At 45.3% G+C, this 26,726-nt stretch overlaps 1 protein-coding gene across 8 annotated transcripts in view; it reads left to right on the forward strand.

The window, feature by feature from the left end:
• LOC127625692 (plasma membrane calcium-transporting ATPase 2) overlaps positions 1 to 26,726 on the forward strand; it is a 401,637-nt gene that overhangs the window by 366,471 nt on the left and 8,440 nt on the right. For 5 of the 8 annotated variants that reach the window (XM_052101030.1, XM_052101033.1, XM_052101034.1 and 2 more), the window contains 4 exons: positions 7,393 to 7,606; positions 8,484 to 8,695; positions 8,976 to 9,083; positions 23,670 to 23,852. In XM_052101030.1, the coding sequence (XP_051956990.1) occupies positions 7,393 to 7,606; positions 8,484 to 8,695; positions 8,976 to 9,083; positions 23,670 to 23,852 (717 nt within the window). Of the gene's footprint in view, positions 1 to 7,392; positions 7,607 to 8,483; positions 8,696 to 8,975; positions 9,084 to 23,669; positions 23,853 to 24,939; positions 25,112 to 26,726 lie in introns of all 8 variants that reach the window. The other 3 variants (XM_052101035.1, XM_052101036.1, XM_052101037.1) reach the window with 1 other exon arrangement.

Below are 26,726 nucleotides of genomic sequence, written 5' to 3' on the forward strand. Positions count from 1 at the left end.
CAAGCTGATAGAAGAGCAACTTTGCCTGAAATAACCACTCATTAAAACCGAGGTAGCAGCAAAGCATTTGTGAAGCCACAACATGCACAACCTTGAGGCGGATGGGCTACAACAGCAGAAGACCCCACCGGGTACCACTCATCTCCACTACAAATAGGAAAAAGAGGCTACAATTTGCAAGAGTTCACCAAAATTGGACAGTTGAAGACTGGAAAAATGTTGCCTGGTCTGATGAGTCTCGATTTCTGTTGAGACATTCAGATGGTAGAGTCAGAATTTGGCTTAAACAGAATGAGAACATGGATCCATCATGCCTTGTTACCACTGTGCAGGCTGGTGGTGGTGGTGGTGTAATGGTGTGGGGGATGTTTTCTTGGCACACTTTAGGCCCCTTAGTGCCAATTGGGCATCGTTTAAATGCCACGGCCTACCTGAGCATTGTTTCTGACCATGTCCATCCCTTTATGGCCACCATGTACCCATCCTCTGATGGCTACTTCCAGCAGGATAATGCACCATGTCACAAAGCTCGAATCATTTCAAATTGGTTTCTTGAACATGACAATGAGTTCACTGTACTAAAATGGCCCCCACAGTCACCAGATCTCAACCCAATAGAGCATCTTTGGGATGTGGTGGAACAGGAGCTTCGTGCCCTGGATGTGCATCCCACAAATCTCCATCAACTGCAAGATGCTATCCCATCCTATCAATATGGGCCAACATTTGTAAAGAATGCTTTCAGCACCTTGTTGAATCAATGCCACGTAGAATTAAGGCAGTTCTGAAGGCGAAAGGGGGTCAAACACAGTATTAGTATGGTGTTCCTAATAATCCTTTAGGTGAGTGTGTGTGTGTATATATATATATATATATATATATATATATATATATATATTGAAAGTGAATGGTGAGTGAGACTGTCAGTCCCTAACATTCTGTCTAACATATTTTGTGTTCCACATAATACAAAGCCTCACACTGGTTTGGAACAACATGAGGGTAGAGAAATGATGACAGAATATTACATTCTGGCTGAGCCATCACTTTAAAGAGATAGTTTACCCAAAAATGAAAATTCTCTCATCATTTACTCACCCCCATGCCAACCCATCCTTTCTTCTGCAGGACACAAATTCTGATTTTTTTAAATAATATTTTAGCTCTTCAGGCCAAACATTTGATGCTCCAAAAAGCACATAAAGGCAGCATAAAAGTAATCCATAAGACTCCAGTGGTTTAATCCATGTCTTCAGAAGTGATATGATAGGTGTGGGTGAGAATACAAATTTAAGTCCTTTTTTGCTAGACAGCTGGGGGAGATATGCATAGATAAATGTGAATCACCAAAAACACAAGAAGGAAGTGAAAGTGATCTGTTTCCCATCCACACCTATCACATCGCTTCTGAAGATACTGATTTAACCACTAGAGTCTTATGGATTACTTTTATGCTGATTTATGATTATGTTTGATTGTTTAGCTTTAAAATTTTGCCACACATTCACTTGCATTGTATGGACCTACAGAGCTGAGAAATTCTTCTAAAAAAATCTTCATTTGAGTTCAGCAGATGAAAGAAAGTCATACACATCTGGGGTTTCATGAGGGTGAGTAAATAATGAGAATTAAAATTTTTGGGTGAACAATCCCTTTAATGGTTCTTGTCAGATCTGGATGAATTTGAGGTATCAGAATAGAGGTTTGGAAACATTGCTAGTAATTATTACAGTGAAAACGTGAAAATGTCCCACAAGGACATTGTATATAATGCTGAAATATAATGCCTTCTTTTGCTATATCATAGCTTTTAAAGTCCTGTGTGGATTCTTATTTCAGTGTAGTTACAGTTTTCAGTGTCGTGAGTATTTAGATCATTATTTCTGTACAGCAGTACCTTTGCTCTCTAAATGCAAAGTACACAACCTACGTAGGGCACAAACCCTGATCGTGGAACACTCGCTGTTTCTGAAACTACCCCTATCCACTATATAGTGCACTATTTCGTGTTTTCACTATTTTGTAGGAGTGTCTGAATTCTGAGTGAGCCACTCGTTCCCTACTTTTGTTCACTCATTCTTACCCACAATGTACTCTAATTTCAAGTGTACATTTCAAGTACACTCGATGACGGTTAATTTCCCACAATCCACCATGGGGAAGATGTGTGAGCAAGGAGTTTACTGCTACCTTCCCTTTTATTCTGAATGTAGTAAATTACTTTTTGACAAATCATTACTTGGTTAAAATAACATATAGAGAGTCAAAACATACAGATACATTTTAAAATGTTCTCTTTATTTGATCAAATGTGTTTACTCTTAATATTAACACACACCATATATTAAAAATGACAAACAGAATGAAGTATTATTGTATATTATTTAATAAGAATAACTAATAAGACCCAAGAGCTCTAAAACTATCATCCGAATTCACTCATTTCTTTCACTTATAGTGGACTAACTGCCATTTACTAAATAGGAAATAATGAATAAGTTAACGATAGCGGACACAGCCACTCTTGTCGTCATGCTCGCACATCTCACTCATGTACACCCTGCGCATCTCACTGTACACACGCAGAAATGCTGTCTGTTCGCACAGTTCTGCAGATAGAAATGACTTGTTGAGGAAAAAGGTCAACAGAGAATGGCCAGACTGGTTCGAACTGACAAAGTCTAGATTAACTCAGATAACCGCTTTGTACAATTGTGGTGAGAAGAGTGGCATTGCAAAATAGTGCAGTTTTGGCATCATGAGGGGGACCTACACAATATTAGGCATGTTTTTTTGCTTTTTTCTCCCTTTTCCTCTCAAATTTGGCATGCCCAATTCCCAGTGCACTCTTAAGTCCTTGTGGTGGCATAGTGACTCGCCTCAATCCAGGTGGTGGAGGACAAATCTCAGTTGCCTCCGCATCTGAGACATCAATCTGCACATCTTATCATGTGGCTTGTTGAGCGCGTTACCACAGAGTCTGTCAGTTGATAAAACATTTTAATCGAATAAATTACATGGGGTCCCGACTAATTAATCACATTTAATCGCATATACAAATATTTGCAGAGAAAGTCCCTCATATAACAATAATTAAATATATAATTATGAAATAATTATACATAGTTATCTTTAAATATAAAAAAATACAATAATAATTTAAAAACATTTACAAATGTATACGTCTTTCTCAAATTCTCAAATAAGTTATTTAAAAGTACACATTGACACCAACCTTTTTATCTTTAAATCATTTTATAGAGTGTTCCAATCATTCTGTTCGAACAAATGTAACTGAAAGGGTATAGAAATTCTGAAAGCGGAAGGAGTACATCACAGCCATTTTCTGTTGAGTAAGAGAACAGAGCTATGATGGCAATAAGGCAATACATTTATTTATAAAAGAACAGATACCAATACTTTAGTCTACGTGTGGACAATGAGTGCCAAGTGACCCTATTATACAACTCACCATGATGACTAGTAAAGTTACAATTTCTTATAAATCTAAGTGCACCATGATAAATAGTGTCTAATGTACGTAATAGACACCAATAGATAGTATGGTGCAGATTTATACAAAACATCTCCATAATCAAGCACAGGCAGAAAAGTAGCTGAGACTAGTTTCTATTTTGCATCAAATGAAAAACAAAACTTATTTCTGAAGAAATAACTCAAGGTAAAGCTTTGTCCCTAACAGATTTACATGAGACTTAAAGATAATGATTCATAAAGTAGAAAACCAAGACATTTATATTCAGATACAGATTATATCGTAGTACCCTGCAAAGTGTGAAGAGATACTGGATTTGATGTTGATGTCTTTGAGTTTGAGAAAAACATGGCTTTAGTTTTATCAGTATTTCAACAAGTTTAATGCTATAAAGCCTTTGTTGCACAAATGCTGACTCTAGCTGACACACAGCTTGATGTATAGTGGGAGCACAACAATAAATATCAGTGTCGTCGGCATAGAATTCTGAGGTCTGGGGACTCCAAATCAGCATGAAGTCACTTTCAGGGCCTGCGTCAGATCGCTGTATCAGAGAGTGCACTGGCGATCTCAGATGCCGACTACTCGACCAGCTGCCACCTTCGGGTCTGCCCACCCAGTCTGAGGCTGACGCAGAGCTGACCTCCATGCTTACCCTCCACCCTCCCCTGAGCGCTCTCGGCTTGATGATTGGTTCCTTGGTTCGGGGGCGCTGCCTATGACCACACCTCCCCCCGGCCCCTTTCTTCCAGGAGGTGCACAACGAACTTACGAGGCCGTGGAGGGCATCTTTCACTGCCCAAAACAGACTTCCGGGTTCGTCGGGGCTGATGGCAGGGCGGTCCACGGGTACACGGAGGACCCTCAGGTGGATAAGGCAGTTGCGATGCACCTGTCGATCGACCGGTGCTCCCCTCCAGAGCCTGTAGGACTATGTCGTCTCTGGCGACCAAAGCCTACAGTGCTGCTGGACAGGCTGCCTCCGCCCGGCATGCCATGGCCATCCTGCAGGTACACCAGGCCAAGGCACTATAAGAACTGCACGTTGGTAGTCCTGATCTCGATGTGCTGAAACACCACCTGTGACAGAATCTGGTCAAGATGAGGGATGCAGACAAATCCTGCTTTCTCAATGCAGCCATCTCCCTGATTGGACTTTTCGGCGACAACGTTGAGGACTTCGCCCAGCAGTTCTCAGTGGTGAAGAAGCAGACGGTGGCCATCCAGCACATCTTGCCCCGGCTCCGCTCAAGAGCCCTAACCCCGTCTGCTCACCGAGGGCGTCCCCCTGAAGCAGCAAAATCCCAGGCGGCTCTGCCTCAACCTGAGCTCAGTTCTCAGAACCAGTGGAGAGCCCACCGCAGGAAGCTGACACCCCCTGTCTCTCGGGCCGGCACGAGGACCCGGAAGGTTCCTAAGTGTCACTGAGACGTATGACCCAGGGAGCGAGACATCTGCTATGGAGCTGGGATCCAGACCACTCCATCCCCCGCTGGAGAGCTGGGAGGTAAATCTTATGTTTCCTTTTCTCTTTTGTTCGCCACACCCTGAAAGGGCTGCGGTACCCACATTGTCAAAAAGAGAGCAGTTTCCTCACTCCTTGGGTCAAGTAATCGGTTTCCACAGCTGCCGTTAACACAGCTGCCAGACACCGAGGAGCTGCAGCCAGGGCCCCATGAATGCAGCCTCCCTGCCTTTGCCTGCCGGTTGTGACGAGCCTTGAGGATGGCCCAAGAGGCCCTATTCATCAGTCGCTAACCCGCCCTATGCCGGTTTTGCAAAGCAAGATATGTGCTTTGAGCACCACCTCAGCACAGCCGTCTCGGGTCGAAGCAACACTCCCCGACGCGATATCGCCTGATGCCCCGGCCGAAGCTAATACTCTGTGGAGAGAAAACATAGTGAGAAAAGCCTGTCGCTGCTCTCATGCTAGTTATGTCGCTTCCCCCCTCAGGGTTGTGGGGAACTACATGACGTCTTTCGGGGCGTTGGGGGAGGTTACATGTAGTCTGATGCACCTGCTATTACGCACGGAGCAGCCTGCTTGCACCTGCATCAGCAGTTCAGGTAACACAGTTCAGCTGTTTTTCATTTTTCCATAGGGACCCCTAGTGTCACTACATCGACACAATGTCGAGTGAGTGACAGTAGGGGAACGTCATGGTTACTGTTGTAACCTCCGTTCCCTGATGGAGGGAACAAGATTTTGTGTCCCTCTTGCCACAACATTGTACTAGCTGCTGAAATGGCCAGACCTTGTCTCGGCTGTCAGCACAAAACCTGAATGGAATTGCATTCCAGCTCCTTTTATACCCATATATCCGGGGAAGTGGCATGCAAATTCCACTCGCCAATTCTCATTGGCCTTTTCTTAAAGAATAGGAGGTGTTCGGGGCTCTCAAGAGTGACCCCTAATGTCACTACATCAACACAACATCCTGTTCCCTCCATTATGAAACGGAGGTTACAACAGTAACCATGATGATTTCATACAAAGCTGTGCACTACAGTCTTCAAAGACAAAGGACAGCTGGCTCTAACAAGGACAGAAAGAGATGTTGAAGGCCAGATGTACAACTAAACAAGAGGATAAGTACATCAGAGTTTCTAGTTTGAGAAATAGTTGACTCTGAGTCATGTCCTGAGCTGACAGCTTCATTGAACTCTACCCACTCAACACCATTTTCATGTACAACAGTAAAGAGAAGACTCAGGGTTGCAGGCCTTATGGGAAGAATTGCAAAGAAAAAGCAACTTAGAGTGGGCAAAGAAAAGATTAGAGTGGGCAAAGAAAAGATTAGAGTGGGCAAAGAATCACAGACATTGGACAACAGATAATTGGAAATGAGTGTTATGGATTTTAACCCCATTGAGCATTTGTGGGATCAGCTAGACTGTAAGGTGTGTGAGAAGTGCCCGACAAGACAGCCACATCTATGGTAAGTGCTACAGGAAGCGTGGAGTGAAATGTCATCTGAATAGCTGGACAAACTGATAGCTGGAATGCCAAGCATCTGCAAAGCTGTCATTGCTGCACATGGAGGATTTTTATGAGAACTCTTTGAAGTAGTTCAAATTGTAGTAGTAATTTTTCACATTATTAATGTCCTGACTATACATAGTGATCAGCTGAATGCCACTTTAGTGAATACAAGGACCAATTTCTACCTATAAGAGCAAAATTTGGCCATTGGTGTATGTTTATATATATATGTGTGAGTGTGTGTGTTTCTGTGTGTGTGTTGGAAAACAAACTGAGATATTTGGCAGAATATTTACAATGGTCTTTCCCATTCAATGAGAATTAAGGGAGTAATTGGATCAAGCTCCAAAAATGATCAAAACAATTTACCATAAAATTAGGCCATACGACTTTTGCACTATTTATTAAGTTTTCTTAAAGCAATAGCTTTGTGTGATGAAAAAATGTAATATTGTGAAATGTACTAAAATGTAAATATTCACCCCAAAAAAATAAAAAATATCTCTATCTCCATTGATTCTTGTGTTTCTCATGAGTGATTGCAATGTGGAAGTTTCAATATGTGGAAGTGCGAATGAAATTTGACTGACGAGTGAATGTTTCTTAGACAAAAGTTATCAAATGTCTTTAGAATACTTGGAATATAGTGCACAATACTTTTATCTGTGTTTTCCTATCACTATTGAAGTGTAGAGCCCCATTCACTTTCATTGTATGAGAAAGAAGACGTCAACATTTTTACTATTTCTGTTCTTGAGTTCTATGGAGGAAAGACCTCCATAGGTTGTAACATTTACATGGGTGAGAAAATCATGACAACATTTTCATTTTGAAGGCACTATTCACTATTCCTTTATTCCTGATTGAGTATTGCCATGAAGTCAGTTTTAACTACTTGGTATGGTTTTTCCAGGATTCTCCACTTAAAGCAGTGCAGATGTTGTGGGTCAACCTGATCATGGACACGTTTGCATCTCTGGCTTTGGCTACTGAACCGCCCACTGAATCTCTGTTGATGAGGAAACCCTACGGCCGAAATAAACCCCTGATCTCAAGTACCATGACCAAGAACATCCTGGGCCATGGCGTCTACCAGCTCACCATCATCTTCACTTTGCTGTTTGTGGGTAAGTCACCATATATATAGGTGTAATGTACAATACATTTTGGGCCAAATTCACATTTAGGGCTGAATTCAGTAAGAATGAATTGCACCCACTGATAGCATTTTTAATTTGTGCATACTGTCTTCATTGTTATTGCAACCTGATTCACTAAATTAATTATGTACTGTGTATCAGTTAAAGCGCAAACAAGGCCAAAAAATGGAGCTGAACAAGAAGTCATAATTCACACCCTCATGTTGCTCCAAACCTGCATGACTTTCCTTCTTATGCAGAAAACAAAAGATGTTGTAATGAAGAGTCTTCTGCATTCTCATTACAATTGTAGTGGGTAGAGCCTTACTTTAAACTTATAAAGCACCCTAAAGTCTCATAAATATAGTCCATGCAACTTGTCATATACCAAGTCTTCTGAAGGCATATGTACATGTGGTTTGGTGAGAAAATGTTTCAGTGAAATTATCTTGACTATGAAAGCTATGAGAGAAGCTCATAAAAGCGATAACCTACAGTTGTTACCTTAAAGATCTATTTCTGCCTGATATAATCAATAAAATTGGTTTTGCTGACTTATTACTAGATTACGTTACCACGTTACCACATGAAGCATATCTTTTAGATAATTTTTTATTTTTTTTGTGTGTGTGTGTTTGGCACACTTGTTCACGTGATACCTTGTGTTATTACGCACTAAAAACAATGCAAGTCCTGCAAAAATGCAACTTTTTAGTGAATTTGGCCATGACAACACTTGATAAATCAATTGAAACCTTATTAAAGTTTTGAATATGGAGACTTTGCACTGGACAAGAGTCATGAGATGTTTATTGTAACTCATGTATGATCTTAACTTCTGCCTCCTTTTCCCTTTATGGTCCAGGTGAGCAGATATTTGACATTGACAGTGGCAGAAATGCTCCACTGCATTCTCCTCCTTCTGAGCACTACACTATCATCTTCAACACCTTTGTCATGATGCAGCTCTTCAATGAGATCAACGCCCGCAAGATCCATGGAGAGAGAAATGTGTTTGATGGCATCTTCAGAAACCCCATCTTCTGTTCCATAGTTCTTGGAACTTTTGCCATTCAAGTATGAGCAGAATTCATGAACAACGCATTTAGCTTTATTGGAAAATAAAACAGAAGAGAAACTTTAACTGTTCTCTTTAATCTGTCCATTTATTAAAAAAAAAAAAATAATTGTATACAGAACATCGATGTGATCATCTCTGATTCATTTCAAAGTGAAAATATTGCTAATATCAAACATTATGGTAGTTCAATCGTGTGGCACGTTTTGTCTCATGTCTCAAGAATCAGTAAAATCCTCAGAAAATCCTAACTATTCCATTTCTTTCTAAATGTATTAGATTGTGATTGTTCAGTTTGGAGGGAAACCATTCAGTTGTTCTCCTCTGGACCTAGAGAAGTGGATGTGGTGTGTGTTCCTGGGGCTTGGTGAACTGGTCTGGGGACAGGTAATGCAAATTAAAAACAATGCAAAGGGCTTGTTTGGAAATGAAGTTCTGAAATATTTTTATGCTCCATTCCATTTACAGTTGTTGTATTATCCCTAATGCTGGATATCCCTATTTGATTTCTAAGAATTTAGACCACAAATGTGTTCCATTGCTCGCGGCTCAGAAAATGACATATAAGGAATCAAAATGGCACTGCTACAATTAGATAAATATTTCAGGTTTAATACAAGTTAAACTCAATCGACAGCATATGTGGCATAAAATAACTTTGACTCTTCCCTCCTTTTCTTAAAAGAAAATATAAAATCTAGGTTACAGTGAGGCACTTACTGTATAATGGAAGTGAATGGGGCAAATTTGGGGAGGATTTGAAGGCAGATATGTGAAGCTTATTGTAGAAGGTTCGTTGTCTGGGTAATGAAGGAGTCAGTAGGCAACAAACCGCTATTGTGAGTATTTTTTTATTACTCTTCAGCATTGCTCTAAAAAACATATACAAAAAGGCACTCAGTGGCCAAGTAGTCACACCACAAACGAGTAAAGGTTTCTACTGAGCACACACAGGTAAAGTCTCTCTCTTTGGTCTCTCTCCAACGGTTGAAGTGCCAGGTACCAACGGGAGTTCTGCGCATTGGGATCCTTCATGCGATGGAGCCACTTGAGTGAGGTGTGATCTGAACAGAGGGTGAAGGTAGTAGTAGGTATTATTGGAGAGTGCGGACACCCACTTAATCGCCAGACACTCCTTTTCCACGATGCTGTACTTAGACTCTCTCAGTGAGAGCTTATGAGTAATGTACAGCACCAGTCACTCCTCCACCTCCAGCAAGAGCGCTGACCCAGCCGTCTGTCAGATCCATCCATCTGCAAAATAAAGAGAGGAGAAATTAGGAGCATATAAAAGCAGCCCCCTACAAAACGCATATTTCATTTTTAGGAAAGCCTGTTGGCACGACTCTGTCCAATGGGCCGCTTCTTTGTGTTGACCATGAGCCAAAGCAGTCGCAGCGACCTCAGCCATTCATTACTATAGATAATAATATCATCTAAATATGCGGTGGCATATGCTATATGGGGTCTGAGAAATGTTGTCCATGTGAACACAGAAACGTGGCTGGGGCCCTGAACAAACCGAACGGAAGGGTCACAAATTGGTGTTTGCCGAATGGTGTGGATGTGGCAGCGGGGGCGTGGTCAAGCGCCCGTCCGGAAGAGAAAAGCGGTAAGGGCGCCTACACCTGAGCTAAATTATGTCTAACATCTGTGTCTAATTTCAGGGAGCACGGGGAGAGCAGCATAAAAGGCAGCCAGAGGGCCTCCAGAGAGAGAGAGAGAAAGTCTGGCGCTAGAAGCGTGCTGTGTGCTTCAGTGGCATATCTGTTTTAGTGTGAAATCAAAATATATATTAAAAAGCCTCACCTTGAGCCTGGCCTCACGTGTCATGCTTGGGACGAATACTGTCACACTGGTGCCGAAACCCGGGAATACGTTGTCCAGTCATGGAAAGTAACCGCCCCGTAGAGTCCTCCCAGCTGGCGGAGGTCCTCCAGTCCCTCGCTGCGATGCATCAGAGCCACCAACAGTCCCTGCTTGAGCTCCGGCAGGACCAGGATCGTCGCTTCTTTGAAATCATGCGGGCTCAAGCAGAGGATCGGCTTGCGATCCGGAGCCTTCTCGGCCAGGAGGCCGCTTCAGCCACAGCCGCGACCCCAGACCCCCGTGCCTCATTGCCCCCGCCTGCGTTACAGAAGATGGGGCCGGCGGACGATCCAGAAGCGTTCCTCAACCTCTTTGAGCGCACCGCCGAGATTTGGGTCTGGCCGCATGACCAGTGGGCAGCTCGCCTTGTTCCTCTGTTGTCCGGGAAGCCCAACTCGCGGCTCAACAATTGCCGGCATCGAGTCTCCTGGCCTATGCTGACCTCAAGAGAGCCATCCTGCAATGGGTTGGTCGGTGGTGCGGGTCTCCGATGTCCCGCAGGCTGCCCCCGATCGGGCTGGAGCGTACCTTATTCCGGTAAGGATCCAGGGGGGTACATACCAAGCATTGTTGGATACCGGCTGTAACCAGACCACCATCCACCAATGCTTGGTTCAACCCGGGGCTTTGGGCTCAGCTAAACGGGTGAGGGTGAGGTGTGTGCATGGGGATGTTCACAAGTATCCCATGGTGACTTTGGCGATCAAATTCCGGGGAGAAAAACATAGTGTGGAGGCAGCAGTTAGTTCCCGCCTCACCCATCCGCTAATCTTGGGTACTGATTGGCCGAATTTTAGAAATGTATTGGAGGGAGTTTTTGCGGATGGGTCCTGCATGAAAGTGAAGAGATGTGAGATGTGCGATGCTTTGGTGGGGGAGGCGGAGCCGGGGCCATCCTTGGCTGCTCCGAATGACGCGGGAAGGGGCGAGGTTGTCGCCCCTCCTCTCAGGGAATTCCCAGAGGGGGACTTCCCCTTGGAGCAGTCGCGGGATGAAACCCTTAAGCACGCTTTTGACCAAGTGAGAGTAATCGATGGTCAACAACTCCGGCCGGGCGCCGCCGTTTCATATCCATATTTTTCGGTTATTAAAGATCGATTGTACAGAGTGACGCAGGACGCTCAAACAAAGGAGGAGGTGACACAATTGTTGATTCCACGGAGCTGCCGGGAAATGGTTTTCCAGGCGGCTCACTATAATCCTATGGCCAGTCACCTAGGGGAAAGGAAGACACTTCTCCGTCTAATAGCCCATTTCTATTGGCCGGGCATTGGCGGTGACGTCCGCAGGTGGTGTGCGGCGTGCCGCGAATGTCAGCTGGTAAACCCACCGACCACCCCAAAAGCGCCTTTGCGCCCCCTTCCATTGATCGAGGTTCCCTTCGAGAGAATTGGAATGGACCTCATCGGGCCATTAGAACGGACGGCACGCGGACACCACTTTGTGTTGGTCCTGGTGGATTACGCAACGCGATATCCGGAAGCAGTGCCTTTGAGAAACATCTCAGCACGTAGTGTTGCCGGGGCACTCTTCAAGATAATCTCCCAGGTGGGGGTTCCGAAAGAAATCCTCACCGACCAAGGCACTACTTTTATGTCACGAACACTTTGCGAACTTTACGAGCTCTTGGCATTAAGTCGATTCGCACTAGCGTGTACCATCCTCAGACAGATGGACTGGTGGAACGATTTAATAAAACACTCAAAAATATGATTCGTAAATTCGTCCACGAAGACGCTAGGAATTGGGATAAGTGGCTGGACCCCCTGTTATTCGCAGTACGAGAGGTCGCGCAAGCCTCCACAGGGTTTTCCCCATTCGAGCTGGTGTACGGGCGACGCCCACGCGGGGTCCTCGACATCATCCGTGAAGCTTGGGAGGAGGGACCATCTAATAGTAAAAATGAAATTCAATACGTTCTTGATCTTCGAGCAAAGCTCCACACACTGGGGCAATTAACACAGGAGAATTTGCTCCAGGCTCAAGAACGCCAACGGCGGCTGTATGACAGGGGTGCTCAGCTACGGGAATTTGCACCGGGAGATAAAGTGCTTGTATTACTCCCAACATCGAGCTTGAAATTACTCGCCAAGTGGCAAGGACCCTTTGAGGTCACACGACGAGTAGGGGATCTCGATTATGAGGTTAAACGTACCAATAGAGGGGGCGCGCGTCAAATATATCACCTCAACCTCCTGAAATTGTGGAGAGAAGAGGTGGCCTCTGTGACTTTGGCAACGGTAGTTCCAGAGAGGGCGGAGCTCGGACCGGAGGTAAACAAAGCCTGCAATCCTAACACCCCGGTTCCTTGTGGAGACCACCTCTCACCGCGCCAACACGCAGAGGTTTCCGAACTACAAAAGGAGTTTGCAGATGTGTTTTCTCCTCTACCGGGCCGCACAAACATCATACAACACCACATCGAGACCGAGCCGGGCATGGTGGTACGATGCCGCCCCTATCGCTTGCCCGAACATAAAAAGAAAGTAGTTCGGGAAGAATTGGACGCGATGCTTGAGATGGGAGTAATAGAAGAATCCCACAGCGATTGGTCCAGTCCAGTCGTCCTTGTTCCCAAGAGCGACGGGTCTTTACGTTTCTGTGTGGATTATAGAAAAGTCAACGCGGTGTCTAAATTTGACGTGTACCCAATGCCCCGTGTTGATGAACTGCTCGATCGGTTAGGTACTGCTCGGTTTTATTCGACCTTGGATCTAATGAAGGGTTATTGTCAGATCCCCTTGACACCAATATCCCATGAAAAAACGGCCTTAACCACGCCGTTTGGATTACACCAATTTGTGACGCTTCCTTTCGGTTTGTTCGGGGCACCAGCCACGTTTCAGCGTCTCATGGATAGGATCCTCAGACCGCATACTGCTTACGCCGCTGCCTATCTAGACGATATCATCATTTATAGCAATGATTGGCAGCGGCACATGCAACATCTGAGGGCCGTCCTGAGATCGCTGCGGCGGGTGGGGCTCACGGCAAACCCGGAAAAGTGCGCGGTTGGGCGTGTGGAGGTACGGTATCTGGGGTTCCACTTGGGTCATGGCCAGGTGCGTCCCCAAATTGACAAGACCGCGGCGATTGCGACTTGCCCTAGACCCAAGACCAAAAAGGGGGTGAGGCAGTTCCTGGTGCTGGCTGGCTATTACAGAAGATTTGTGCCTAATTATTCAGATGTCACCAGCCCGCTGACTTACCTCACTAAAAAGGACTCCAGATCCGGTCCAATGGTCGGAGCAGTGCCCATCAGGCGTTTACACAGATTAAAGCCGCACTATGTGGGGGGCCGCTTTTGCATGCACCTAACTTCTCTCTCCCTTTTGTATTGCAGACGGACGCTTCAGACAGAGGGCTGGGGGCCGTACTCTCGCAGGTGGTGGAGGGGGAGGAGCGCCCAGTGCTTTACAATAGCCGGAAGCTCTCTTTAAGTGAGACTAAGTACAGCACCGTGGAGAAGGAGTGTTTGGCCATCAAGTGGGCGGTCCTTACCCTCCATTTTTACCTGCTGGGGCGGGCCTTCACCCTCTGCTCGGATCACGCCCCACTGCAGTGGCTCCATCGCATGAAAGATACCAACGCCTGGATCACCCGTTGGTATCTGGCCCTCCAGCCCTTTAAATTCAAGGTGGTCCACAGACCGGGGGTGCAGATGGCTGTCGCCGACTTCCTCTCCAGAAATGGGGGGGGGAGTGGTAGGCAGGCCGGATGATGCCCCGGCCTGAGTCGGGCGGTGGGGGTATGTGGCAGCAGGGGCATGGTCAAGCGCCCGTCCGGAAGAGAAAAGCGGTAAGGGCGCCTACACCTGAGCTAAATTATGTCTAACACCTGTGTCTAATTTCAGTGAGCACGGGGAGAGCGGCATAAAAGGCAGCCAGAGGGCCTCCAGAGAGAGAGAGAGAGAAAGTCTGGTGCTAGAAGCGTGCTGTGTGCTTCAGTGGCATATCTTTTTTAGTGTCAAATCAAAATATATATTAAAAAGCCTCACCTTGAGCCTGGCCTCACGTGTCATCCTTGGGACGAATACTGTCACAGTGGAAAAAGCAGTTTTTTTTTCCAGGAGATTGGAGTTAAAGAGATCTGCCAATAACCCTTTGCTAAGTCCAGTGTCTAATAAAATTGAGCCACTCCCAACTCATCAAGCAATTTTTCAATCTGAGGCATTGGGTACGCATCAAATTTGGACATCGCATTCACTTTGCTATAGTCTACATAGATCCAGACCGTCCCATTGCTCTTAAGTAACATAACCACAGGGCTGGCCCAATCGCCGTGTGAATTGTCTATTACGCCCATATCAAACATTGCCTATAATTCTTCCTTAACAGCCTTTTTTATGTTCAGGAAGGCAATAGGGGCGGCTACGAACCACCACCCCTGGGATGGTCTTGATATGGTGCTCTATGAGGTTCGTGCGACCAGGGAGAGGCGAGAACACGTAAGCAAATTACGAATGCAACTTAACAACATCTTTGAGCTGCAACGGTGAGAGGTGGTCTCCACAAAGGACCGGGGTGAATGAATTTGGTTCGCGAGCTCTGCCGTCTTGGGGACTACCTTTGCTAAGGCCATAGGGACCACCTACCTCTATGATTTTAGGAGGTTAAGTTGGTAAACTTGACATGCTCTGCCACTATCTGTTCACTTAACCTCATAATCGAGATCTCCAACTTGCTGTGTGACCTCAAAGGGCCCTTGCCACTTGGCGAGTAATTTAGAGGTTGAGATGGGCAGTAATACAATCACTTTATCTACCGGTGTGAATTCCCGTAGTCGAGTGCCCTTGACATACAGCTGGCTTTGACGTTCCTGAGCTTGGAGCAAATTCTCCTGTGTTAAGGAGAACTCTTCTTAACACAAAAACTATTTGAGTTTTGCTCTAAGATCAAGAATGTACTGAATTGAACTTTTACTGTTTAAAGGTCCCTCCTCCCAAGCTTCCCGTATGACATCGAGTACACCACACGGCCGACGCCCATACAGCAGCTTGAATGGGGAAAACCGTGTGGAGGCTTGCTGGACCTCTCGCACTGCAAATAACAGGGGTTCGAGCCACTTATCCCAGTTCCTAGTGTCCTCTTGTATGAACTTACAAATCATATTTTTTAAGGTTTTAATAAATAGTTACATCAACCCATCTGTTTGTGGGTGATAAACACTGGTGCGAATTGATTTAATACCTAACAATTCGTTAGTGCCCTGTGAATGCCTGGCCAAAACAAAATTATAAATGGGCCATTATTCGGTTTAGCGTATTCTTGTGACCTAAATGGCCAGCTATTGGACTCTAGTGAACTGCCTGGAAGAGGGTTTCCCGATGGCTCTTTGGTACTAATAACTGGGTTGTATTCTCTTTTGTTTAAGTGTACAGTGCTTCAAGGAAGCTGGGAGATGAACTGCTCCAGTGTCACCAGATCGATGATCTCCACAGCGCTGCTGGCTCCCTCAGCCAGCAACCATTTCTGCAGGCATCCCGGAGCTGTTGTGCAAAAGCAAATCATGTTTCCCAAACCTGAGGGTCCTGAAACGCTGGTGACTCTATTTAGGAGTACGGCCAACCCGTTGCACGATGGCCCTCTTCAGGTCTTTTTAAACGAGAAAGCCACTAGATGTGCTTCCCCGGAGAGTAGCGGTAACATGCAGGCAGCCCACTGTTCGGGAGGCCACTTCCACACTTCAACGGTCTTTTGAAAGAGGTCAAGGAAGGCCTCGGGGTCATCACCTGGCCCCATTTTGACGAGGGTCACCGGCGATGTGGGCTCCGGGGTCGCAGCTGCAGCCCCCTACTGGTCCATGGGGCTCCAGAATGCCTGTTGGTCCTCCGCTTGAGCCTGGAGTAGGAGTTGGAAATGCTGCTCCGGCTTCAGGCGTAACTCCATGAGGACCTGATGTTGTGTTTGTTGGATGCTGCCGAGGGACTTGATTACTTTGCCCAGTGGTGAAGACTCCATGATAACGTTGTCCTCCAAGATTTCATGGGTTTCGTCACCACTGTAGAAGGTTTGATGTCTGGGCAATGAAGGAGTCAAGAGGCAGTGAACTGTCAACATGAGTATTTTTTAAACAAAAAGGCACTCAGTGGCCAAACAGTCACACCCACAAACAAATAAAGGATTCTATCGAGCACACACATGTACAGTCTCTCTCTCTGGTCTATCTCTGTCACACTGACACCTTGTGCACCTTGGTCTCCCTCCGCCATCACTACAACATGAAACAGGTGTTAGAGATAATGACAACCCAGATGACAAGCCTTTACCGCTCTCTCTCTCTCTCTCTCCCCCGCAGATAGACACACGACCACGCCCAAATCAACGCACTTATAATTTTATAAAAGCACTTACAGTACATTTATTCTTCTGTTAACTCTCATGTATTATTTGAGCTGTATAGTTGTTTAAAGAGAGAAAGGGTGAAAAAAGAAAAACACTCCAGTTCCCAACCACGCCATCATTCGGTCCTCAGCCAGACGATGGCTCTGGACTTTTCGTCCTGGCAGACACCAACAGGCTCTTGTGCCTCCTAACGGATGGGAGCGGGCTCCTCCGCCTCCTGGCGAACTGCTACAGTAACACCGGATTGCGTATCCTTAGCATCATGATCCTCCGTCAGTGGCGAGGGCTCTCTGACGGCGCATTTTCGTTCAATCCCGGGCTTTGGCACCACTGTGGCAGACAAGTCTCTTGATCATCATAAAGAAGGAAGCAGGAACCAGGTTTTCAACCCAAAATACTTTTAATAAACAGAACGTCATGGTTACTGTTGTAACCTCCGTTCCCCAATGGAAGAAACAAGACATTGTTAAGTCAAGTCAAAAGGTTTTTATTGTCATCATACCATATACAGTTAGTACATTTACATTTATGCATTTGGCAGACGCTTTTATCCAAAGCAGAGCAACCTGGAGTTAAGTGCCTTGCTAATGTTACATAACATAATAGCACTTATTGAGGTAGCAGCCAGGTATAAAGTGACAATAATTAAAGTGCAACTCAAAAACTGTCAATTACTGTCAGTCAAGTCTCAGAGTATTGAAAGAAGCTGTTACACAGTCTGGCCGTGAGGGCCCGAATGCTTCGGTACCTTTTGCCTGATGGCAGGAGGGTGAAGAGTTTGTGTGAGGGTTGTGTGGGGTCAATGCCGGTTGCTTTGCGGATGCAGTGTTTTTTGCCGATGATCTTCTCAGCTGCCTCACTATCCTCTGCAGGGCTTTGCGGTCCGAAACTGTGCAAGTCCCAAACCAGGCATGATGCAGCTGCTCAGGATTCTCTCAATAGTCCCTCTATAGAATGTAGTGAGTATGGGGGTGGGAGATGTGCTTTCCTCAGCCTTTGTAGAAAGTAGAGATGCTGCTGGGCTTTCTTGGTAATAGAGCTGGTGTTGAGGGATCTGTTGACACCAGGTGAGGTTCTCTGCCAGGTGAACACCAAGGAATTTGGTGCTCTTGATGATCTCCACAGAGGAGCCGCCGATGTTCAGCGGAGAGCAGTCACTCTGTGCTCTCCTAAAGTTCAGTCTGTTAGCCGCTGCACCTTCTCTCTGTATGCTGACTCGTCGTTCTTGCTGATGAGACCCCGGTCGTATCATCGGCGAACTTAATGATGTGGTTCGAGCTGTGCATTGCTGCACAGTCGTGAGTCAGCAGAGTGAACAGCAGTGGACTGAGCACACAGCCCTGGGGGGCCCCAGTGCTCAGTGTGGTGGTAGTGGAGATGCTGTTCCCGATCCGGACTAACTGAGGTCTCCCAGTCAGGAAGTGCAGGATCCAGTTGCAGAGGGAGGTGTCCAGGCCCAGCAGGTTCAGCTTTCCAATCAGGTGCTGAGGAATTATTGTGTTGAATGTTGAGCTGAAGTCTATGAACAGCATTCAAACGTATGAGTCCTTTTTATCTAGGTAGGTGAGGACCAGATGGAGGGTGGTGGCGATGGCATCGTCTGTTGAACGGTTTGGATGATACACAAACTGCAGTGGGTCTAGAGAGGGGGGCAGCTGGGTCTTAATGTGCCTCATGATGAGCCTCTCGAAGCACTTCATGATGATGGGTGTGAGTGCGATGGGACGATAGTCCTTGAGGCAGGACACTGAAGACTTCTTTGGCATGGGGACGATGGTGGTGGCCTTGAAGCACGTTGGAACGATGGCACTGCTCAGAGAGATGTTGAAGATTTCGGTAAGAACATCTGCCAGCTGGTCTGCACATCCACTGAGCACTCTGCCAGGAATGTTGTCTGGTCCAGCAGCCTTCCGTGGGTTGACTCTATGTAGAGTTTTCCTCACATCAGCCGTGGTAAGACAGAGCACCTGGTCATTGGGAGGAGGGGTGGTCTTCCTCGCCACCACGTCGTTCTGTGCTTCAAACCTAGCATAGAAGTCATTCAGCTGATCTGGAAGGTAGGCATCTTTGTCACAGGCAACTGATGTTGTCCTGTAGTTGGTGATGGCCTGGATGCCCTGCCACATGCGCCACAGGTCGCCGCTGTCCTGGAATTGACTGTGGATTCTCTGGGCATGTGGCGCTTTGCCTCTCTGATGGCCTGGGACAGTTTGGCCCACGCTGTTCTTAGGGCAGCCTTGTCGCCTGCTCTGAAGGTAGAGTCTCGGGTCCTCAGCAGCGCACACACCTCCGCAGTCATCCACGGCTTCTGGTTGGAGCGTGTGGTGATGGTCTTGGAGAAGGTGACATCATCAATGCACTTGCTGATGTAGCTGGTCACTGATGCTGTGCATTCCTCCAAGTTGGTAGAGTCGCCATATGTTTCAGCCTCCCTGAACGTGTGCCAGTCAGTACACTCAAAACAGTCCTGAAGAGCAAAGATGGCTCCTGCTGGCCAGGTTTTCTCCTGCTTCTGGAGGGGTTTTGTGCTTCTGACAAGTGGTCTGTATGCTGGAATTAGCATAACAGAGATGTGGTCTGAGTATTACGCTCCTGGGATGTTTGTGTAAACAAGATCAAGCGTGTTCGCCCCTCTCGTTGCAAAGTCCACATACTGATGGAATTTAGGGAGCACTGTCTTGAGATTCGCATGGATGAAATCTCCGGCGACAATAAACAGTCCATCAGGGTGAGCGTTCGCTCATAGCCCCATACATTTCACAGTGCGCTTCCTTAGCGCTAGCACTGGGGGGAATGTAAACGCCAGTTATAATAACAATGGTGAATTCCCATGGTAAATAAAAAGGTCTACATCTAACAGTCACAAGCTCCACCAGCGATGAGCAGTAACTAGAGGCTAGCATAGAGTTATTGCACCATTCCGTGTTGATGTAAACACACAAGCCACCACCGTGAGTCTTACCGCACAGAGCTGCATTTCTGTCAGCACGAAACGAGGCGAGCCCGTTTGGCGGCGTCCAGAACACTGACATTGAGCCATGTCTCCGTGAAAACAAAGACGCAGCATCTCTAAGCTCACGCTGCGTAGTCTGCTGGAGTCAGATGTAGTCCAGTTTATTGCCCAGGGAGCAAACATTTGAGAGCAGGATAAATGGGAGAGCTGGCCGGCTAGGGTTTGTTTTAAGCCTAGCATGGACCCCCGCCCTCTTGCCACACTTTCACTTCCTCGCACACCGCTTACAACGTCCCCTCCCCCGGGCACAGGCATTAGGCGATGCAGAGGACTGGAGGCCTGGTCTACACAGCAAGCCTAGTTCACGTAGCAACTCCTGCAGATCATCATGCAGCTTGGTTGTTGCATGAATCTTATATTTTAACAGTGTCTGGCGATGGTAGACGCGAACACCAGATGCTCCGATGTCCATGTGCCGTAAAAGTTGGGCTAAGTGACAAAAATAGCAAAAATAGCACCATTTTGGATCCAAAGTGGCCGCTGCGTGCTACCGCGCCTCCATCTTGGGTCTATTTCCGTTGTGAGAAAAGGCCAATGTCAAGTTGGCAGACAGAATTTGCATGCCCCGCCCCGGACATACGGGTATAAAGGGAGCGGGCAAGCGAATGCCAGACAGGTTTTCACTGCGGAACCAAGAATACGGTTACGGCACAGTGATAGGGATAGTGAGGTGGCAAGGGGAGCACAACGTCTCGTTCCTTCCATCGGGGAATGAAGGTTACAACAGTAACCATGACGTTCCTCTCCTGTCACTCACTCGACGCTGTGTCGACTGCAGTGACACAAGGGGTCCCACTTATAAATGCCACGCACTAACCCGTGTTACGTGGCTGCCAAGCCAGGTGCAAGCAGGCTGTTGCGTGCTAGAAGCAGCTTGGTCGGGTGCACGTAACCCTCCTCGGATCAAGACGTGCTTGCCCCGAATCAGCGGAAGAAACCTCTGCAGAGCAAGGAGTACAGCCAGCAACTCGAGGCAGTTGACGTGCCAACGCAGGCAGGGCCACATCCATGAGCCAGCGGCTCCCCAACCCATTTGAGAGGCATCTGTGGTGACCACGACACGTCTGGATACCTGCTGTAGGGGGACTCCTGTCCGCAGAAAACAGGTCTGTCCAAGGGTTGAGAGTCTGACGGCAGGAGGGGTTGATAAACACACAGTATATGCTGCGGCACAATGCCCATCTTGGGACTCGAGTCTGAAGCCAGTGCTGGAGCGGTTTCATATGCATCAACCCGAGCTGCACGACCGCGGCTGAGGATGCCATATGCCCCAGGAGCCTCTGGATCTGTTTGAGAGGAACAAGCACTGACTGCGTGCGCTCTGTCGTGATGCGTGCTGACATTGTGACAGAAAGGAGATGCTCTGAACCGGAGAGAGCTTGCTCTTTTCCCAGTTGACCTGAAGCCCTAAATGGCTGAGGTGCGTGAGCACCTGGTCCCTGTGGGCGCATAGTAACTCTCGAGAGTGTGCTAGGATGAGCCAGTCATCTAGGTAATTTAGTATGCGGATGCCCCTTTCCCGCAGCGGGGTAAGGGCTGCCTCTGCAACCTTGGTGAAGACGCAAGGGGACAGGCCAAACGGGAGGACCTTGTATTGATATGCCTGGCCGTCGAACGCAAACCGTAAGAAGGGTTGTTGTTGAGGCAGAATGGAGATGTGGAAGTACGCGTCCTTCAGTTCTACCACCGCAAACCAATCTTGATGCCGAACGCAGGTTAAAATTCGCCTCTGCGTGAGCATTTTGAACGGGAGTCTGCCTCAGTGTGATCGCTACTCAGGCACACGAGACAGGATCTGATCATCGGATCTAGAGAGATACCGGCCACATCCAGGAACTACACAGCGGCGGAAGGGTATCTTTACAAAGATGCGTCCTGAAAAGGACGTTCAACGCCCGCTTGTATAAGTTGCTCTTTACCAGAAAACAAACTCTTTTAGAGAAGTTAAACTCTTTTAGGAGAGAAGTGCTGTTGAAGCACCCAGGGGCAGTGTCTGCACAGCGTGCAGAGAGGAGAAAGCCGTTGGAATGCGCCATCAGATCCAAAAGAGGTGGGTGAAGCAGTCGTGACACACAGCTCGCTGATCACACAACCGTTCGGCTCCAAAGAAAAAATCTGTCTGGCATTCGCTCGCCCGCTCCCTTTATACCTGTATGTCCAGGGGCGGGGCATGCAAATTCTGTCTGCCAACTTGACATTGGCCTTTTCTCAAGTTCAAGTTCAGAGGTACGCGAGGCTCTCAGAAGAGACCGCTTGTGTCACTACAATCACTACATCTACTTTTCAGTATAACCAAATACACGTGCACACACACAAACAGTGGTACATACATCTCACTCTCTCTAGTATCTCCAACTCCCCCTTATCTCTCTCTACCACTGATTGGGGCTACTCAGCACCAGCCGTGCATCCTCACGGCCTGGCCACACCCTCCTCCTCGTCACATTTACACAGAAAAGTTTAGTAAGTGATCTTATAGCCATTTTGAAAAAGTATTTTAACGTTTACGAATTTAACCCATTCACTTCCATTGAAAGTGACTCATGCAACACAGATTTTTGCTTTTTTTTAAAGAAAAGGTGGGGCTTTTTTTTAAAGAAAAGGTGGGGTAAGTCACAATATATTTTTGTGGTTATCATGATTATTCCACAAATGCTGCCGATTGAGCTTAATTTATATTGAACCTGTAATATTCTTTTAAACGGTACCATTTATCTTACTAATTAATGTTTTCATTAGTTTTCACACTAGACTTTGTACTCAATGCACGTGTATGAGAGCACGAAACATACTGCGTCATTAGGTCAACAAACACTCCATTACTCACCAAAATGCAAACTTAAAATATAAGTCTATAACTTATATAATTTGTAAGGATGTCCATACAGATCCTCTGTACAGCTGAATTGCAAGGGTTTTTTCGTGAATGATGAATGTCTGATGAATTTTGTGAATGCCTTTCATTAATGCTACTTTAATGGCTCTGTGATGAAGTGAAGCATGAAGTTCAGCACTTGTTGCACAGAGCACCAAAGTCCATTGAAGACCAAAATCAAATAAAATGGGGTTTGAATCACAATACACTAACTTTAAATGTGAACATTTTTATTTTACCCTCATTAAAAAAAAAGTTTGACCCCTAAATAAAAAAATAGTACCGTTGACATTTTTTTTAAAATCATGCAAGCTCACATGAGATGAAGACTTCAGTCATATCAGTATTTTAAGAAAAGCTGGTGGTTTGCATGTAGAGATCACATGACCAGCTGAATATTTCTTGCCTTATACCTCTGTTATTGAAGGAATAAATGAAAAATAAATAACTGAAAATAGAACATTTCTACAATGGCTTTGGTAACTGAGAACTAATGCATTCACAATGCTAGTTGTCAGAGTACCATTAGAAGAAAAATAAAACACATTATAAACAGAGATGATCATTTACAGTATTCTACACACCTGTCTCTGCAGACATTGTAAAATCTTTGACTCAATTTATTTGTATTTATAAGTAAATGTTCACCATTAATCTCCCTGGGTGCCACAACAATCCATTTCAAACTATTGCACTTTACTAAGTAGAAAGTTGGAAATTAAGTATTGCAATTTACCAAGTAGGAAGTTGGAAATTCAGAATTTATGAGTTGAAGTTTCAGAGTTGAATGGAATGCAGCATTATTCAGTTTTGTGCAAAATCATGTTTAATATTCAAAAGTCTATGTCATGCACATCTTCACTCTTGGTCAGGTTATATCAACAATCCCAAACAGCAAGCTGAGGTTCCTTAAAGGAGCTGGTCAGCTGACGCACAAAGATGAAATGCCCGAGGAGGAGCAGAACGAAGACCAGGAGGAGATTGATCATGGTGAAAGGGAGTTACGACGAGGACAGATCCTCTGGTTTAGAGGCTTGAACAGAATCCAGACTCAGGTTAGAACCATCGTCAGTCTTCAGAAGTTTAGACGGCCTGAATTATTGTGCATTGGAATGGCATCTGTAGGAAGTAGCCATAACTTGTGGTTATACATCAGTAATGCTTGTAATTATGTAGTTTGAGATTCAACCATATGCACGACTGGCAATGTGTTTTACTGACAGATTTAGAACAGTGTGAAGGTTGAACTGCTGCTCAGCTCTGCCAAACTGCATTATTGGCAGACATATCAAGCTCAGAATGTAAGAATCTGGTACTATTGTGTCAATCATGGGCTGTTGATACACCTCTCACTAAGAATGCTTGGATGTGGAATTATAATACATTGGAAATCTTGCAATTTACACCATTTTGTAGGTCCTGTAATTGTCACACTTCGTTTTCTCTGAATCTAAGTATAGCTGAGCCAAACCTATCTCTCACAGGACAAACCATAGTCTAAGACCCAATTTCACTCGTAACTTAATTTTGACAAAATGTGAAGTCACTGCATTTTGCCTTATTAAAGGCAGAACTGTTTATCCCTCTTAATCATCGCTGTAGCAATATGATAAAAGGGGATGAATTAAATAAAATAATGCACTGCCTCTCATGGCTTTTTGTTGAAATATAATTATGGGTTCAATACATTTTGGAAATCACAACACTGCTGAGTTGAGTTTATAAAATTGACAAAACCAGCTTATGTGAAGTCTTTAGAATGTCTAAAAGTTCAATGCACCACATGTGATAGTAATTGCATGCATGATTCAACTGCTTCATTTTAATAGTAGCATGCAAATAAAGGGGAATTGCCTGCTCTTTGTCATGTGATATGATAACAATGCTCTGCTAGGTGTTATGGACCAGTCCTTCGGTGAGATTCTTGAAGGTGTCTGGGATTTCATCCATGCATTGTCATGAGTGCAGTACAGTCTGCAGCATGAAGGAGGACTTTGCTGAACGCATCAAAGTCTCAGAGCTAATTTAAGATGAAGTGTTTTAATGTGTGACATATGCCATAATCATGCCTGTCCTAGTGATTAAGCATCGGTCTTGTCTGTGAAGCAATGTGCTCCATATATTTCTCTCCCCTCCCTGCAGATCGATGTAGTGAACACTTTCAAGAGCGGGACTTCCTTTCAGGGGGCTCTAAGACGCCAGTCCTCCACCACCAGCCAGAATCAGGATGTAACCAATATTTCTAGTCCTAGTCATGTTTCCTTGTCCAATGCCCTTTCCTCTCCTACAAGCACTGCTGCTGCTCCCTCTGGGCGTGAGTGAGAAACTTCTCTGGGTGTTTGTCAGGGATGTCCTATGACCTCAGACCAGCTGTAAGCCAATCACGACAATGAGCAGTTAACTGTCAATCAAAACAGGAAAAACTGCCAGTAAGATTACATAAAATGTATGCAAAAGTAACTAGATTTTTACATTATCTTAAGATTGTGCAAGTCGTGCTTACCTGTGTGAAAACTCACCACCTGAGATGTTGTGGGTGGTTGCCAGGGTGTTGCTTGGCAGAGTTCTGAATGTTTTAGAGTGTTTCTCTTGCTGTGTTTGAAATCGGCCCCTATCCACTATAAAGTGGACTATTTGGGGTGTCGGCCATTTTGTAGTAGCGTTCGAATTCTGAGTGAACTACACGTTTTCCTACATTCGTTCACTCATTCTTACCCACAATGAACTCTGATTTTAAGTGTCTCTCTCTCGCTCTCACATGCACTCGCTCTCCCAGCTCGTCAGCCCTCCCCGCGGTGAATTATGGGTAATAAACGTCGTCAGTGTACATCGGGATGGCTGACGAGCTCGGCGAGCGTTAGTGCATGTGAGCAACTAGAGATGAGAGAGAGCGTGAGCGAGAGACTCAGTTTACAGCTTCCTTCATACCTACAAAGTTTTATTTCATGCTGAATATATATTTTTTACTTTTTGAAAAGTAAAATGACATAAAAAATATAGTGAGCCTAAATTATATAGATACATTTTAAAATGAATAATTTATTTTTATAGATGATGTTATGGTTTGGAGTTGTATTATCCCATTAAGCTAAAGAATTCTGTCTTCACTAAATAATTCACTGTGGTGATATTATTTTAATAATATGGCAGTGGAAATGATCGTTTACATTTATGCATTTGGCAGACGCTTTTATCCAAAGCGACTTACAGTGCAATTATTACAGGGACAATCCCCCCGGAGAAACCTGGAGTTAAGTGCCTTGCTCAAGGGCACAATGGTTGTGGCCGTGGGGTTCAAACCAGCGACCTTCTGATTAACAGCCCTGTGCTTTAGCCACTATGTCACCACCACTCCTAATTTAGTGGATTGTTAAAATATTCTATTTTCACATGTAGGTTATGATAACTTCGGTGCTGTTTTATGGTCGCATGAGGGCACTATGTTCCCATGGTTTTCTCATCTCTGCACACAGAAACACTACCCAGGTTGGATCAGAGTTTAAATATACTAAAAACATAACAAATAAATACAGTAATGTATGCATTATGTAGTTTATTAAACTTATATAGTTTTAATTAAGTAACTATAAACATATATAAGCATCCAAATTCCCTCACTCATTTCGATCTCTCCTTACTTATATAGAGCACTCACTGCCATTCACTGTATAGGAAATAGTGAATAAGTGAATGATTTTGATGATTTTGGAAGTTGTTGATAGGGTGTTCTGCTCAGGTTCCTCCTTCAGTACAAGTCCATGGGATTTTTTCACTTGTTTTATCATTCACTTGATAAAAATAATTCTAATTGGTTAGGAAAGTAATAGCTCAAGTTCAATATCTGTAGCACATATGATGTGACACTTTACATGCCAAATTGTAATGCAAAAGTGGCATTCATACTCACAGCAACAAAGCAAGTGAAAGTT

This window comes from Xyrauchen texanus, chromosome 32 (genome assembly GCF_025860055.1).
Source record: "Xyrauchen texanus isolate HMW12.3.18 chromosome 32, RBS_HiC_50CHRs, whole genome shotgun sequence".
Taxonomy (NCBI): Eukaryota; Metazoa; Chordata; class Actinopteri; order Cypriniformes; family Catostomidae; genus Xyrauchen; species Xyrauchen texanus.